Raw genomic sequence first — 18,032 nt, 5'->3', positions numbered from 1 at the left:
TATGTTTTTTTTTTTTTTTTTTTTTTTTTTCTTTTTTGGTACTGGGGATTGAACTCGGGTCCTTGTGCAAGGCAAGCAGCGCAGCAGAACCACTGAGCTAAATCCCCAGCCCAAGGAAGCTTTTTAAATTAAACTTTTCAATTCTGAGGCCCCATAAAGTATCCTTCTTTGGTTCAACTCCTAGTCTACCAAATACCCATTTTTCAGCCTAGCTTCTTCCCAATGTAGACATCTTCACTCATTCCTTCCTATATGCACCCCAGATCCCATATCACCTTAAATTTCCCTACCATCCTTAGAGATCCAACTCAGATGTCACTTCCAGGAAACTCTTCAAGAATTGAACTATTCTCTATGAACTCCGAAAACCTTTACAGTCTGGACTGTTCATAATGCTGACCTTATCTACCCACCTATGAAATCTCCCTTGAATTTTTGTTTTTGTTTTTTTAAGAGAGTCCTGTTACATAGCTCAAGTTGGCCTCAAACTCACAATCCTCCCTTGAATTGTTCACTGCCATAATGCCTTACTTCAGATTTTGCCCTTTGCTCTCTCTTAGGCTACTGCAGGGGCCTTCAAAATGATCTGACTCTAATCTTAACAAAATATGGTCTTTATCAGATCATTGTGACTACATTATACTCCTACTCTGGCAAATTTCCACAACCTTCTATTGCCCATGAGTTAAGGTCCATATTCCTTAGTATGACACACAAGGTACTTTGTTATCTGGTCCAACTAGCACCTTGTCTCACCATTGACCACTAAATGGCTTCTTCTCCAGACAGATTCAACCTCCTGCCATTCTAACATGTCCTTCTCCTTCCTGCCTCAGTGCTAGACTGCTGCTGCGCTGTGCAGCTCACTCTTATTTAGCCTTTAAAATGCAGCTCAAATATCACCTCCTTTGCAAGACATTCTCCAATTTTATTCATTCACACATCTACTCAACAACTGTTAAATGATTTGTTAAGTCTAGACTAGGAATACAATTTTAAAAAACCTTTCATTTTCAAGGAGCTAAAATTCTATTAAGGCACAGTAATGAGGCCAGAGTTGTTTAATTTTGTTGAGGGATATCATCCATTTTAAATGGGAAATTCGGTAATTGTTAGCATTTTTACACAGTTGTGCAACCATCTGATTTTTCGTTGTTGCTGTTGTTTTGGGGGAGGGTTGGTATCAGGGATCGAACTCACGACCTTGTGCTTGTGAGGCAGGCACGGTGCCACAGAGCTAAATCACCAGCCACAATCATCTGATTTTAAAACATTTCCATCACTAAAAAGAAACCACCTCACTTGCTGACTCTTCATCCCTACCTCCAGACTCCAGCAAACACTAATGGACTTGCCTTTTGGGGACCTTTCATATAAGCAAATTCATAAAATATGTGGCCTTTTGAGAATTAGTATGTTTTATTTTTAAGACTCATTCAGGTTACAGCATGTATCAATACTGTAGTTCACTCCTTTTCTTACTAAATAATGTTCCATTGTGGGCTGTATCACATTTTATTTTTCCATTCTCAGCTGATAGACATTGGGATTGTTATAGATCTCAAATATGCAAATCAAATCACTTTATTCTCATTCTAAAAGTCATCCAGTCCTCTCACCATACTCTTAATAAAATTCAACATGCTTGGCAGTATATATAAAGTTTACAAACCAGGTATGGCATCATGTGCCTGCAATCCCAGACCTCTAGAAAGCTGAGGCAGGATGATCTCAAGTTCAAGCTCAATGTGGGCAACTTAGCAGCTTAGTAAGATCCTGTTCCTACATTTTTAAAAATGTTTTAATGACTGGGAATGTAACTCTGTGACAAGACCTTGGGTTCAATCCCCATAGCCCAAAATAAGAAAACTCTTACAAAATTTAGCCCTGACAGATTCCCTGACCTCATACAGCACTATTTTTCCTTGCTAACTACAATCCATTCACATTGGCTTTTTCTTTTGTCCCATGACAGGCCTACCTTATTCCCTCCTACTTGTACGTCCTCTTCCTCCACCTGAAAAACATCTATTTCCATCTTAAACTGCTAAGTTTTAGCTGGCCATTGTAGCACATTCACAGCTGTGGTGGAAGGCTGAGGCAGGAGGACTGCAGGTTTGAGCCAACCTGGACAATTTAGTAACATATTGTATCAAAAATTTGTAAAGGCAGGGTATGGAGCTCAGCACTCCCTGGGTTCAATCACCAGTGTGTGTGTGGGGGGGTAGTTTGCTAACTTTCCATCATTCAAATCTTGGTTCAAATACTATCACCTTCTTACAGACTTTCCATAATCACCCTATTTGAAGTAGCTTTTTTTCCTCTAGTCATCTTTGTCACATTGCTCTATTGTTATTAAAACATTCATTCCATCTGGAATTACCTTATGTTACTTATTAACTACATGTCTCCATTACCAAGCATGCTCCACAAGAACAAGAATTTTGTTGTCTTGTTCATTGCTAAATTCCTAGCAAATCCTTGATGTATAGGATTGTCAGAAGTATAGATGATTCTAGTCAGGCATGGTGGCACTAACCTGTAATCCTAGCACTCAGAAGGCTGAAGCAGGAGTATCTTCACAAGTTCGAGGCCAGCCTGGGTTACACAGTAACAGCCAGACTTTTTCTCAAAAAACCAGTGAGTGGAGGACAAATACAAACAAGCCTAACTTATAATGGCTCAAGTTACAATTTTTGACTTTATGATTGTATGAAAGCCATTTGCATTTAGTAGAAATCATACTTCAAATTTGGAATGTTGATCTTTTCCTAGGCTAGTGATATGACACTCATAATGTTGGGCAGCGAGAGCAAGCCCAGCTCCATTTACTTCCTAGTCATCCATATGATCACAAGAGTAAACAACCAATATAGTGTACTGTACTGCTAAGCTATGATGTTCAGTAGGTGCTATGGCTTGTGTTTAGATGTCCCCCCCAAAGCCTTCATGCAGTCGTAGGTGGGGCTTTTTCAGAGGTGGCTGGATCTAGAGTGTGTGAATTGATTCATGGTGCAATGCTAGGATTAAGGGTGTGAGTGCTACCCGCCTTAAGTAGCCTGGATAAAAGGGGCAGAAAGAGCCCTCCCTTGTTGCTCTGCTACCTTCTGCCTACCATGAGCTGTTTCTCCTTTGCAATGCCTGTCTGTCATCCACTCTGCCTTGGAACCAGCTAATTATAGACTGAAACCTCTATAACCTATGAGCTAAATAAACCTTTCCTCCTTCAAGTCTGAGTGTTGGATATTTTCTCTTAGCAACAAGAAAAGTAACTAAGACAGTAGGGTAAGTATATGGGATTTTTTAAAGTTGTGTTTTTCTAGTTTTTGAGACAGGGTCTTTATTATGTAGTTCAGGCTCGCCTCAAACTCACAGCAATCCTCCTGCCTCAGCCTCCCAAGTGCTGGGATTAAAGGCATGTGCCACTGTGCCTGGCGTGAAATACATTTTCAATTTACAATGAGACTTCATCATAAGTCAAGGAACTTCTGTATTTGAAGAAAGATAAGATGAAAAAACAGCAGACTACACACTTGATAAATACTTCCTGAAAGTGAGTGGATGAATTAGGCAAGGGATAGTAAAGAGCAAAACAAAAATAAGTAGAGACACAATTTCTATACCTGCTCACTTTTCCATATCCTCATGCCTTTGCTCAAGCTTAAATCTCTGCAGTATCTCCTGATTTCTTCTTTTCCCAGCTTGATTCCTCCAAAAATAATTTCCACACTTCTACCAGATGTGAGCTTTATGAGACATCAATCTGGACACATTACTCCTCTGCTCAAAACTAGTGGCTTCCTAAACCCCAAGCTTCTTAGCACAGTGTTCAAGAGGCCTCTCCAGTCTCTTCGCTCACTGCTATCCTCCTACATTTAACCTCTACTCCAGTTGTGCAGCACTACTCACAGTTACCAGAATATTCTATGCTGTTTAATGCCTCCAAGTCGACGTACATCTTTTCTTTTTGATAGGCCGCTCTTCCCTACCTCACAGACCTTGACTATCTTTAATCCTCAATAACCAAATCAGGCAACTTCTTGGCTAAATTTAATGATTTCCCACGCTGAGTCAATCATCTTCTCTTTTGTGTTACCCCAGTACTTAACACACTCTTGCAATATACAACTATTTGTTCCCATGTTTGTTTTGCCCTACAAAACTATTAAGTTCCCTAAAAGCAGGAGTCAGGTCCTCATATTGTGTCTCCAGCACAGTAACTCACATTTACAACCAATCATTAATTGAAGATTGAAGGAATGCTGGGGATTTAGCTCAGTGGTTCCTCTGCCTGCCTAGCAAATACAAGGACCCAACTTTGATCCTCAGTACCAAAAAAAAAAAGAACCAAATGGGCGGATATTTAGCTCAGTGGTTTCACTGCCTGTCTTACAAGCACAGGGGCCTGAGTTCAAGGCCTGGTACCAAAAAAAAAGAAAAAAAGAACATTGAAGGAATGAATAAAGATATCTAAATTTCTCATTAACATCAACCCTATGTTGGCCTCAGTCTATCTTACCACTTGATGGATTCCTCTCCCCATCAGATTATAAAGTCCTGGAAAAGACAGGCACTTTATCCATTCACAATTCTACAAAAGCAAATGAAGTACTTAACATAATTAAACACAATATATAGAGAAACAGTAAACTTAGAAAAGAGTGAATCCATGTTATAGTATACACGGGCAATAGAGATCAAAGAGTTGCATGGCCAGGTTTAAATCTTAACTCCACTTACAGGCTGTGCAACCTTAAATAGATTACTTCCCTGCCTCAGTTTTTCTCATCTGGAAAACGAAGACAATAACTGTATAAAGTAGAATTTTAAAAGTCAATGCACATGAACTATTTGGCATGATACCTGGCACATTGTACGCACTTAAAAAAAAGTTACCCACTATTATAATCATTAGAATAACAGGAGAAAACTCCCATTTTTTTTCAGGGCATTAAATGACAATCTCAGAAGAGTTAAAACACAAGGCAATGGGGAGCAAAATGTCACATGACACTTCTAAGTAACAGAATGCATTGTTATTGCTAACACCAACTACCGGAAAGAGGACAGAATGAAGGAAAACCTGGGCAGCACTCATGCTCTCTGTCTCTTTTCCCCAGTTTCTCCCTAGCTGCCCAGGGCCAAAAACCCCATGGTCATGACCCAGCATCCTCCTGGGAAACGGCACTTTAGAGGGAATTAATGAGTTTATGTTTACCTACAGGTTTTCCTCTGAGGAGCACCAAGAACAAATGACTTCAAGAAGGGAAAACACACACAAAAAATAAATAAATAAAGAGAATGGCTTCCATGGAATAAGCTGTTAAGCCAAAAAGCCTCAGGTGTGCCAAATTAACATTTTCTTGAGGCATTCTTTGGCAGTGCTAATGCCTCCAAAAGTCAGAAATGCAAAGGAGAATTTAAGAAAAGATATGATGAGGACTAAAAAGGTAAAGCTATACAAAAATAAGAATTTCAGCCCAATCTGAAGAATAATGCAGCAAAGAGATGACTGAAACCTTTCCTGAGTTCATATATTCACATATTTATTGAATCATAAGCTATGCCAGAGAAATAAGAATGAACAGGACTTTCAAGGAGAACATATACTGGTGGGAGAGACAAATAGTATTACCTCTATCAAATTACTATAGATAGCTAAGTTAGATACAAGTTGGAAATGAGAGAGAGATTGGGCCTTCAAGGAAGTCAGCACGAAAAATAAAGACATCAAAATGGTGCAATGCCAAGCATGGGGGCCCACTCTTGTACCTCTAGCACTTGAGAGGGTGACTATGTAGTGAGTTCAGTACCAGCCTGGACTACATAGTGCGACTCTGTCTCAAAAAAATTTTTAAAGAAAAGAAAAAAAAAAAAAGATGGGGCAAGATGGAGACACCATGGCTAGACCTCATGCTTCCCTAAGGGATAAACAATAACTTGAAATTATACTATAATTAGCACCACTTGGTCCAGTAAATTCAGCTAGGCATTGGATTCCCCAGGTGGGTGATCAGAGCATCTAGACCCCTCCAAAAATGCCTTTCTTCTTTCCATGTACCCTTGCAATGTGACTCACTGGAGCAATATTAGCTACGCAGTTAATATTATATTCCTATAGGTTGATTGTAGTTTAATCTACATTGTACTCATGTTGTGATTTTACTGTATAAATTACCTCTGACAAAGGGGCTTGAAGGTCATCCATTCAGGACCTCTCCTGAAAATCCATGAGCTCTTCCTCCCCTTACCTCCAATAAAACTCTCCTGACTTCCTCCTTTGGTTCACAACTTCATTCCTCGATGTTGTAAGACCACAAACTCAGCACATATGACACCTAACAGGTTGGGAGTTTTATTTCTCCCACATCAAAATCAACTCTGTAAACAAAATCACACAGACACACAGTGAGAAGGAATGTCTAGTGCAGCAGAGGATATAAAGTAGATAGCATTCCTACTGCCCAGAGCAGTTAAAGGCAAAGGTGCTCTTGGATGGAAGAGTAAAGAAATGGTCTTGGACTTGGTCTTGGATTTGAACCCCAGATCAGCCATCTATCTGACTGTATGATGTTACACAAGTTGAAGTTCTCTATACCTTAGTTTCAGTATCTGTAGAATGGGGATAACAATAATAGTACCTACAACAGTATTAGGCAATGTATATAAAACACACGGCATAAAGTACTCTGTACTATTTTACTTTCAGCATTTTCCCTCCACACTTTTTAAAAATATATTTGTTAAGTTTATCGATACCTTTTAGGTACACATTATGATCGCATTCATCATTGGAAATTTGAACCTGTACACGGTATATCTTGATTCTTGTTTTTATTTCTCCACACTTTTTCCTGCTGTACCCTGGCTTGTGAATCCTTAGCACGCCCTTCTAGTATCTATTACCAGTTGGTTATCTCTGAGATGAAACAAATCTGCTATTCCTACCCTGGGATCTGGGTCTACTGTTTACTATGTAGTGCTTGTTTTTCCCTTCTACTATACTATGCTACTAATCATTTTACATACCTAAAAAAAAAAGTCACATATCCAAGACACAGCTTCAGTAACACATGCCTCAATCCCTCAATAAGATCTTGACTTGAAACCCTAGGGAAGAAAATCCTGGGAAACAAGCATACATATCAAATGTCTACAGGGAGAGACCCACAGGAGGAAAAAAACAAACAAACAGTGATTACTGCTTTGAAGCAGCAATGGATGAGAACTTCCACAGCCTGCTTGCTAGGAGTTTAACCAACCTGGCTGGAAAGTAGAGATGTGAGTGGCACTGTCATTTCCTCTTTTTTTTTCTTTCTTTTTTTTTTTTGGTACCAGGATAGAACTCAGGGACCTTGTGCTTGTGAAGCAGGCAGTGGCACCACTGAGCTAAATTCCTGGCCTGTCTTTTCCTCCTTGATGTACCCAATGCATCTACTACACTATCACGGCTCTTGTGACGTGTTTTTTGCTTACTTATCAGCCCTCAGTCTATACCAGTATACAATTTATACTTCATCCATCTCGGTATTATTAGGCATGGCACAGTGTCTGGTACAGAAGGGAAGGCGCTTCAGAAGGGTTTTTTTGTTGTTTGTGCATTGCTGGGAATCAAACCCAAAGTCTTACTAGGCAAGCAGTCTCCCACTGAAGTACACTCTCAGCCCAGTGCCTCAGATGTTTGATTAGTAAATTGATAAATGAAGAAACAAACCTTAACAGAGAAAAACATAAAAGGCAGAAGAAAAAGCTGAAGGTGTACCAGATCAAAAAAGCTGAGAAGCTAAGTGAGCCTTAGGCTAGAGCTCTAAAAACCAGGAAGGATTTGGAAAGGAAAGGTATTCTACAGACAGGAAAACACCAGCAAAGACTGCAATTAGAAACATAGTACACATTAAAGTTGCAGCCAGAAAGAGCCTGAAACATGATTTAGACCAATAGTTCAATTATCACAGAGATGCTATAAACATTCACTAAAAGGCATACACCACCAAGTACAGGAGCCAACGTATCATAAACATTCACTAAATTATAGCTATTATTACTAGTCAAAAACAATAATTATCATCAAATACTTGTTGGGTGTCCAATATATGCATATTTTACGTTGGGCGTTTGTTTTTGTTTTTGACAGGGTCTCGCTACATAGTCCAGGCTGGCCTTGAACTCATAGTGATCCTTCTGCCTCAGCCTCCCAATGTATGCACATTTTGAATAAAGAGAATACAACAATGAACAAGACAGACTTCAACTTGGTCTCTCATGAAGCTTAGTCTAGAGCAGCGATGTCAAACCTTTTAGAGACTGAATGCCAAACTGCAACCCCAAACCCACTTATTTATCACAGTGTCAACACTGCAATTAAATCTGAGTACGGAGGATTTCATTTAGAAAAACTAATTCTACATTAACATCTTTTGTCTTAAAAGAAAAACACAGTAATATGAATGCCATAGGTTCACCACTGGCCTAGTGGGAAAGACAGACAATTACAATAATAGTTGGTATGGCTCGGCTAGGGGAAGAACAGAGGAATAAAGTTGAATTAACTCAATCAGTGGGCCAAAAGAGAGTTCCTTGTTTTGTTTGTTTGCTGTCTGCAGTGCTGGGGATGGAAGTCAAGGGCCTTGTACACGCTACACAAACACTCTACCACTGAGCTACAACCCCAGCCCCTTTTATAAATTTTATTTTGAGACTGGGTCTCACTAAGTTGTCCTGGCTGGGCTTAAGCTTGTGATCCTCCTGCCTCAGCCTCTCCAGTAGTTGGGATCACAGGTGTGTGCTATCAACCTAGTTACTCCTTTAGTTTTCCAATTGTGGCTTCAAACATCTAGAGCAGTGGTGGCGAACCTATGGCACATGTGCAGCAGCCAGCTGTTTGTCATTGAAAGCTCGAAAAGGTTCGCTGTCACTGACTTAGAGGATCTTCTGAATTCCTTCAAGGACCACAAAGCTTCAGAGTGAGATTTTGTTTGAATAAAGGATCCATGGCTTAATAAAGATTTAAAAAACCTAATCCAGCCGGGGATTTAGCTCAGTGGTTCTGCGGCCTCGCTGCAAGCACAAGGACCCCGGTATCAAAAACAACAACAACAACAGCAACAACAACAACAAAAACAAACAAAAACCTAGTCCAATCTTTTAAGAAAAGTAAAATAGGGTCCAAAAAAAGGTAAATTATTCATTTGTAGCAACAGTACTTCAAATCAGTTGCAGGATGGGATATCTACCAGCTCTGAACTTTCTTGAGTTGGAAACAATTCACTGATCTGCTTGATATCACACATCATTTTGGCAGATGACCAGGCACTGAGAGCAGAAATAATCAGAATCCACAGACACTAGCCAGGAGGGCTGGCCAGCCCTGATTGAGTACGGCTACATTTTTCTACCTTACTGTTTAAACTAGCTCTCCGTGCCAAGACAAAGACACCTCTAATTCCTCTGAGGCTGGCCAGCTGCCTCTTCGAGAAGAAATCATGGGCTCCGGAGGTATGTTGGCTCTTACCTCCCTAACTACCACTAATCATTTTTTAAGACCAAGGGTTCAGCAGAATCAAGTTATCAGTAAATTAAAGGATTTGTACAGAAAAGGAAAAATATTCTTTTGGTTAACCCCCCCATTTTGATCCTTCAGGAAATAAATGCTACTTCGAGCTTTGGAAAAGGGACACCTATATAAAAAGGGGCAGTTTACATTCATAAGATGAGTCTGCAGTTAGTTTTTTGGTTTTTTTGTTGTTGTTGCTTTGTTTTTGAGACAAGGTCTTGCTATGTAGCAAAGGCTGTCCTCAAACTCACAGCAATCCTCCTACCTCAGCCTCTGGAGGGCTGGGACTACAGGTGTGCACCATCACACCTGGCTGCAGTTTAGATCTTTAAATTGAGAAGTGACCAACATTCCAGAATCTGGAAAGGCGGGCCTAAATCTTAGTGACACCTCTTACGAGTTGTAGACCCTTAGCATATCTCAAATCCTTGGAAACTCAGTTCTTCAATTATAAATAGGGAATCATAATAAAACTTCAAGAATGCAAGGTTCAAAAATCCTCTTCTGAATCCCAGCCATTTATCAAATACACTGTACCGATGTTTACATATGAGATAATTAAGGCCACATAATTTTAAATTACTTAACCCTACAGAACAGTGGAGTTAGAAATGGAAACAAGGGGTTCAGTACAGCACAGGCACAACTGGGTCCAAATCTGTACTTCCTTTTTCGCAAATTGCAGAATCCTGGGAAAGTTTCTTCACTAGCCTCAGCTTCCTCACCATCCAGCACATTGAGCTGCTGTATGGGCTTGTTTACGGCAAGAATGTAATAGTCCCAATTTCTCCCTCTCTCCCTCTCTTTCTCACTAGGTATGAAACAGCTCCAATTTGCCACCCTCCTGCCTCAGCCCCCCACAGTGCTAGGATTACAGGTCTGCACCACCAAGCCAGACAGTTTTTTTGTACAATAACTCTCCCCCTGCTTCAGCACTGGGGATCAAACACTGGACCTTGCACTTTTGAGGCAGTGGCACCACTGAGCTAAATCCCCAGCCCCATAGTAGTTCTCTTCTAAGCCCTCTTTTCTAGTCACCTCTCCAAAGCAAGAGAAGCTATTAGCAATGCCTAAATTATCTCTCAGCTTCTGAAAAAGTAACAATGAAACTAGAGCCCCAAAAGGAAGGAATATGAATGAACTGCACCCCAGTTGTATCGTATTAACACCTAATTCTGGAAAACATAGGCGTAATACGCTGAGTACATTATACCACTGTGCACTCTTTCCAAAACAGACAAAGTGTACCACCTCCATTTTAGCCAGGCTACTCTTACTCACTACTCTTTTATAATCTAGGTGCCATGGTAGGGTGCATCAACCAAGCAGAAAGTGCAACAGGAAGGCAACTCTGATGCCATATGCAAATCACTGCTTTTTTGGTAAACTCAACCTTTAATTTTTCAGCAAGCTGTTTTTGTTTTTTGGTACCAGAGATCAAACTCGGGACCTTGCATTTGTGAGGCAGGGAGAGGCACCACTCAGCTATATCTCTAGCCCAAACCTTTTTTTTTTTTTTTTTTAAACAGTCTGTGTAGTCCAGGCTGGCTTTGAACTCACTATGTAGCCTAGGCTGGCCTCGAACTTGCAGCACCCTCCTGCCTCAGCCTCCCAAGTGCTGTGATTACAGGCATGTGCTACCGCCCCCAGCTACCCACCTTTATCATACAGACATCACTAAATTCCCCTAGCGGACTGCAATGCTTGTCTCTAGTGTGTCACTGCACTTGATACACACCTTCATTCATATAGCAACTATCTAGAAGTATTTTAATAGGCTATTTACATGTCTCCTCACTGGCTTGTAAATTGGTAAAGATCCTGTCTTACTCATCTTTGAATTCACAATACACAACACACGGTAGATCCCCATATCCATATGAAATTTTTGATTTTTACCTTCTCTTTCACTAGTGAAGACTGAACAGAAAGAGGGAGAAGGACATCAGGAGAAACCTGCACACACAAATTAAGGTCTGCCTCAACAGACCTCTGTTCTTTCAGATTCAAGGGATGCCTATTTTGGCTTCTCAGGGTTACTTTCTTATACACACGAAGAGAAGAAAAGAACCAGTTTCTACAGACTTTCCAGGCAATAGGTTATATTCTTTCTGAAAGAATAAAACAAGATTTCTAGATGAATGCTAGTCATTTCATATTTAGTGGACCTGTAGGCAGGACACTCAGGAAAGTATATTAATAGTAGCTCCTAAGTCCTTAAAACAATATTTTTAAAAAATAAGAAGCAAAAATCAAAAATGTCTTAGATGAAAACTTCTGCTCTTTAAATTAACCTTGATATATGTAACTAAATCTCTTTGAAACATATGTAATCATCTAAAAGGAAGCCCATGGCTAACAAACCATAAATAATAACTTCAACAGTTATTTTTTCAAGCTGCTTTCAAATATATCTTTTTTCATTTATGCATTCATTTATTCACTTGCTTCTTCCCCAAACTTTTAATTTTTCCTATTCAGGTTTCTACAATGGCAGTTTGCAGATGGTGATTTTCTACTTCCATCATTTCTTCTACATTTATTAACTGGCATACAGAAATGCTGTTTCAAGAAGGAAGGAAGGAAGGAAGGAAGGGAGGGAAGATGGATGGATAGATGACAGGGAGACAGAGAGAGAAAGACAGGAAGAAAGGTAGGTAGGCTGGCCAGTTGGCCAGTCCTTCAAATATATCTTATTGAACCATAACCAAATGTAATAACAGAAACTTAAAAGTTAAAAGGGGCCTTGGAGGTCATTTCCACAACCACCCCAACTCACCAACCGATACCTAAATGCATCTAGTCTCCAGTGATTGGGAGATAGGGAACTGCAATGCTAAATTCCTCTGTGCTTTGACCACCTGTCAATTTCTCAGTCTCTTCCCCCGACTCTGATGATCCCAAACATTTAAACCAATCAAGTTAACCCACCACCAAATAATAGTCTTTGCTTCCTGAGTCTACTTCCTTTCTGAGCTTCATCATCAGTTCTCTGCACTCTCCCTCTATATAACAGTCAGGGGTTTCTAAGATTCTGACCCCTCAGAGATCCCACTACTTCCACCCCGACAATCATCTTCTTCCTGTCCCTCCATATAATCTCTACCTATACGCTGTCCACTTAAAGACCACAAACAACTGTAATTATCACAGTTCCTTAGGCCTCCGATTTCTTCCCCTTTTGCTGCCTCTCTTCAGCCCTGTATTTTCAAAGTCAATGTTTCCTTCCTCCCAGTAGGCCTTCAGAAACCACTTACCAGTAATTTATTGTATCAGTCGTAAGACGCCTATTAGATAGGTAAATGCTATTAGATAGACTCTCAAAGTTCTCCTTCAGGGAACTCAAAAACAGAGGGGGGGAGGGGAGAGAGAGGGAGAGGGAGAGAGAGGGGGAGAGAGAGAGAGAGAGAGAGAGAGAGAGAGAGAGAGAGAAGGAGAGACAGACACTGATTATGAAGCTGAGCACAGTGGAGGCAGACGGACCGCCAAGTTCAAGTCCTGCCTGGGCAACTTAGTGAGATGCTGTCTCAAAATAAAAAGTAAATGCATAAATAAAAAAGAGAAACTATCATTTATTCTTTTAGATGCAACGAGTCTGGGAAGCCTTCCTAACCCAAATTAAAATGATTCCCTCTAAGTGTCACCAACCTGCTCTGGTGTCATGACTAGTCTTCTTGTCTGTCTTCCACCACTACACCGTAGTCTCCACAAAGAGAGGACAGGTCTCTTGTCCCTAGCACCTACCTAGCCTAGGACCCAATGCAAAAGTGTTTGTTAAATGAGTGAATGATTTCCGATATACAATAACTCATTCGTTCTTTAATAAGTTGATCAAAGTCCTAAAATGCGAGGATAAACAATAAAACAGTTCCTACGTAGAAATGCCAAAGCTGTTACAGTAAGCACTTTCCCAGTCTGCGTTCTCGACCCGCACGGCAAGCTTATGGTCCTCTTCCACAGTGAAAAACCTGGCCTATCCTTGCAGAAGTCCACGCCCCTCCAACTCTTTACCTGTCAGCCCTGCAGTCCTACCCTAAGACACCCCCCCCCCGATATCTAAAAATTTTAACACTCTGACTCCTCAGGCCTCTCTCTCTCTGTCCTCTATCTCTACCCCTGAGGGCACTGCAAGTCTTCCCTAGTGACTGCTACAGGGTTCCCGAGTCAGGAGTCCCTCGCGCACTCGCACCCCGGTCACATCCTTCTTCCCACTTAGGATGCGTCCCGTCTCTCCTAGGACTCCCTTCCCCAATACCTCACTTCCCCTTCCTTCATTTTTAGGCTGGGTCTGCCCTTTCCTCGTGTCCCTTACCTCATCTAGCTCCCGTTCCGCAACAGCACCTCCTCCAACCTCCACCTCCACCACTGCCGCCATCTTCAAGGCTCGCCCCCTCTCCGAGTCCCCGCGCTAGCCAGCTGCTTCCGCCGCTCAAGGGCTTTTAGCCAATCAGTGAGGCGGACTCCGACAGAGGGGGCGGAGCAGTAAAATTGGTTTAGCCCTGTCAGGGTCCAAGAGACCGTCTATCTGTTACTCGCTTCATTGTTAAAGAAGGAGGATTCCTGTGTTTTCGAAGCTTCGGCAGGAGAGGTACTTGGATAATAAAACATTTGTCTTGTATTATTTTTAGTGCAACTATTTCACAAATCGTCTCATTTGGAAAGCTAAAGGGCAACGTTCCCAAATGAGAACTTTTGCGACGCTCCCTTACTTGGGTTTAAGGAGCACAGCGTGGTAATTGAGGACTACGTTTCCCAGGCGGCCGGAATATGACCCGGAAGTCTAAATTGTGCTCTCTCGACGGGAGAATTGTATAATGAGTGAGAATATTCATAAAAACACACCTGTATTTCTCTAGCTGTAACTCCTGCTTTCTTGCCTCTATAGGAATCTCCCTTCACCCCAAGCAGCAGCTTCTTTGGGCCCCAGAACGAATTCCAGAGCTTCGGGAGGCGGAGAGTGGCACTCGGGAGTCAGAAGACTGAGGTCAGAGGGCGGAATTGGCGGGAAAATGAGTCTGTGGTCCAGATTTGGGACCCCTGTGATTCCTTGAGGATCCTGGATGAAGAGTGTAGGGATCTAGTGACTGGAAGAGAAATGACCGAAAAGGAGAAAGGGGGGCCTTCAAAGAGTGGATAGAGCAGCTGGGGTCTTCAGCTTCAAGCAGCTGAGAAGCGGAGGACTCTGGCAGCATCCGCACAGCATCCGGACTGATTTTTACTTAGGCTGCGGGGCCTCTTCCTACATCACGGTACTCTTTTCTTCCTCCACATCCTGCGTCGGCATCTCATACCCTTACCCGCCTCCTGTATGCCTCATTCCCTTCTCCTTACCCCCTCTTATACCTTCATTCTTTGTACTTCTGACTTAGGTACCAGAAAAGCTTGTAGCCCCAGTTCACACGCCCTCTGGGCTGGAGCTACCTCATGAATAGGACTAGGATGACCTGTGGGCTCACGGAAGCATAGAGTGCCAGTCAGCTTTATTTGGGGTCCAACAGAAGTTACAGGGTAATATTTATACCATCTACAGACATCTCACTTACTTAAAACAGCAAAAAGTTATTATATGAAACTTCTTAACAGCATTATAAACATTGTAAGCCCGTCATCGCAGATCGATTTTTGACATGATCCATTTGCCTCTTTTTCTTCCTTTTTTTCTTTCTTTTTTTTTTTTTTTTTTTTTTTTTTTTTTTTTTTTTGTGGTACTGGGGAATCGAACTCAGGACCTTGGGCTTGCAAGGCAGGCGCGGTACTACAAAGCTAAATCCCTGACCCTTGCCTCGTTTTCGTTTTTTTTTTGTTTGTTTGTTTGTTTGTTTTGTTTTGTTTTTTGGTTTGGGGGTTTTTTGGGGTTTTTTTTTGTTGTTGTTTTTGGGACAGGGTCTCACTATGTACTTCAGACTGCCCTGGAACTCACTGTGTAGCCCAGGTTGGTCTCGAACTCACAACGATCCTCCTGCCTCAGCCTCCTGAGTGCTGGGATTACAGGCATGCACCACCCACGCCTGTAATTGTTTCTTCCCTAGAAACAATTTTTATTATGAATTAACTGTATATTCTCCAAGTCCATTAAAATTTTTTATATGTATATCCATAAACAATATACAATATAGCATTGTTTCTTCTTTCCTGTGTGTATATGTGTGTGTTTTTGTTTCTTTTTTGGTGATGGATATCAAACCCAGGGCCCTGCCCATGCTAGGCAAATACTCTACCATTAATCTACATCCCCCAACCCCTTTCAGTTTTTTAATGAACAAAAATTCTATTTTCTATGTAATGTTCCATAATTTAATTCTTTCAGTATATTTTTGAGACCTATTTATGTTTATGTATATTTACATCTAATTCATTCCTAGATGTTATATAGTAGTCTTTGGTTTTTGGAGACAGGCTCTCCTATGTAATTCAGGCTGGCCTGAAACTCACTGTGATCCTCCTCCCTTGTCCTCCCAGGTGCTGGGATCACAGGTGTGTGTCATGACACTTGACTATATAGTAGTTTATTGTATGTTATATGGGATTTTCTTTGTTCATTCCTTATGAGTAGACATTAGAGTTTTGTGATTTTTTTTGCTATCAGAAATATTGTATGTCTTTTTATATACATAACTATCTTTAGATTATTTGAACAGACTTATTTATTTTCAATAAACTAGATACTAACCACGACTATTATTGTCTTGCATTGTCTAGTTAGATCTGAGACGTGCTGAAAGTGTTCATGAGAGCACCCATTTTCCCACATTGCTATTGTCAGTCTTTTAAGGTTTTTTTTTTTCTTTTGGTACCAGGGATCAAACTCAGGACCTTGTGCTTGCAAGGCAGCAGCACAACCATTGAGCTAAATTCCCCAGCCCATCGGTCTTTTAAGTTTTTACTGGTCTTAAAGGTAAGAAATGGCATTTGCAATTTCCTTTCTACCAGAGAGGCTAAGGATTTTTTATATGGGTTTTTGGTCATTCAGATTTCATCTTATGTGGATTGTATGTTTATGTCTTCTCCCCAGTTTTTTATGGTTTGCTTGCCCTTTTCTTATTGACTTTTAGTTTTTTAAAATATGTATTCTGAATAAGTATCCTTTTTCATGTAGCTATTTGTATTTTAACTGGTTTATGTTATCTTCAAGTACTGTTACTCATGTTTTAATCTACTTGGGTGTACTTTTAAAAATATATTGGATCTGCTTTTATTTTTCTTCACAATGTCAGCTATTCTGAACACTATCTATATATACATCCTTTTTGACAAAATCATGATCCTGCTGTAAAATTATAATCAACAAGTTGTAAGTTCCTATCTATGAGTCTTTTTCTAAAAATCTAATTGCAGGCCATGTATTTAGCTCAGTGGTTCCGCTGCCTGCCTTGCAAATGCAAGGTCCCAAGTTTGACCCCCAGTACCAAAACAAATAAATAAATGCAATAAATAAAAATCTACTTACTGGTTTTTATAGACAATATGTTTTAATTATGTAGTAGGGGACCTGACCGAGCTAATGTGACTCCATGTTGACCAGTTAATGACCCCAGAGATTATTGTTTCCCCCGCCCCTTATCAAACAAACAGGGAAACTGCTTAAACTGCAGAAACCTTCTTGTGCTAAGGGCTAACTTGATTAACAAGCCTGCGCGGGGACAGGTGGGATATTAAAGGCGAACATAAAACACTAACTCTGAAGGCAAGTGTAAGATAAGTAAAAATATCTGGAGTTTCTCTCCCTTGCAGTTGTGAGAAAACCCTGACCTATGTTTGAACTTTTTTGTTTAGAAAAACTCTATAAAACAACCTCAGCCCCTGAGCAGTTGCCTCTCTGAGCTGCTTGCCTCTGGGAGTGCCTTCTGGCCAGGCTAATAAAGGTCTATTTCATTTCCAACGTGTCCGGTGTGTTTTCGCCCCAGGTAATTCTCACGTGTGGCTGTTTAGCTCTTCGGAGCGGTTGGTAAGGCCTGCAGGTCTTACAGTAGCTATCATTTTTTTCAAAGGATTTGATTCCCTGATTCCCTGACTCTGAGCTTTCTTTTTAGAATTGTCTTAGCAGTTTGTACGCGTTATTGGTTGATGCATTTGTCATGGTACCCAGAAATGTCTGCTGAGATTTGTTTTGGTTTTGGTACTGGGGATCGAACTCAAGAGCTTGCACTTGTGAGGCAGGTGGTGGCACCACTGAGCTAAATCCCCAGCCCTGTCTGCTGAGATTCTGATTGGGATTATAGACCACTCTTTCAATGGATGTTTACTGATGCCTACTGTGTTTCAGAACATCTCTGAGGTGTAGGAGAAGATGAGCATGACAAAGGTCCATATTCTCAAAATCCTCAGTATGTAACAAGGGGGAACACAGGGCAGACAAGCAATTACCAGAAAACAAACAACAGCTTTTGTAAAGGTAAAGATGTCTGAAAGGGGCCAGGGATTTAGCTCAGTGGTTTCACTACCTGCCTTGCAAGTGCAAGGACCTGAATTCAATCACTGG

The 18,032-nt window shown here is 40.9% G+C and overlaps 2 protein-coding genes across 6 annotated transcripts in view; one reads left to right on the top strand and one right to left on the bottom strand.

Annotated features, from left to right (window-relative positions):
* Positions 1-13,945, bottom strand: part of Rnf121 (ring finger protein 121) — a 77,712-nt gene extending 63,767 nt beyond the window's left edge. For all 5 annotated transcript variants that reach the window (XM_019204388.1, XM_010603188.2, XM_019204386.1 and 2 more), the window contains exon 1: positions 13,866-13,945. In XM_019204388.1, the coding sequence (XP_019059933.1) occupies positions 13,866-13,928 (63 nt within the window). In that variant the 5' untranslated portion in view covers positions 13,929-13,945. The remainder of the gene's footprint in view (positions 1-13,865) is intronic.
* A 2,153-nt stretch (positions 13,946-16,098) lies between these two features.
* The window catches only part of LOC117286258 (short transient receptor potential channel 2), a 27,844-nt gene continuing 25,910 nt past the window's right edge, over positions 16,099-18,032 (top strand). Inside the window, 2 exon segments of the mRNA XM_033763929.1 lie at positions 16,099-16,102; positions 16,354-16,448. Of these exon segments, the coding sequence (XP_033619820.1) occupies positions 16,099-16,102; positions 16,354-16,448 (99 nt within the window).

This window comes from Fukomys damarensis, unplaced genomic scaffold, assembly GCF_012274545.1.
Source record: "Fukomys damarensis isolate Sample0158 unplaced genomic scaffold, DMR_v1.0_HiC HiC_scaffold_16, whole genome shotgun sequence".
NCBI lineage: Eukaryota > Metazoa > Chordata > Mammalia > Rodentia > Bathyergidae > Fukomys > Fukomys damarensis.
The sequence above is the reverse complement of the archived record's forward strand: the minus strand, read 5'-3'. Positions and strand labels throughout refer to the sequence as shown.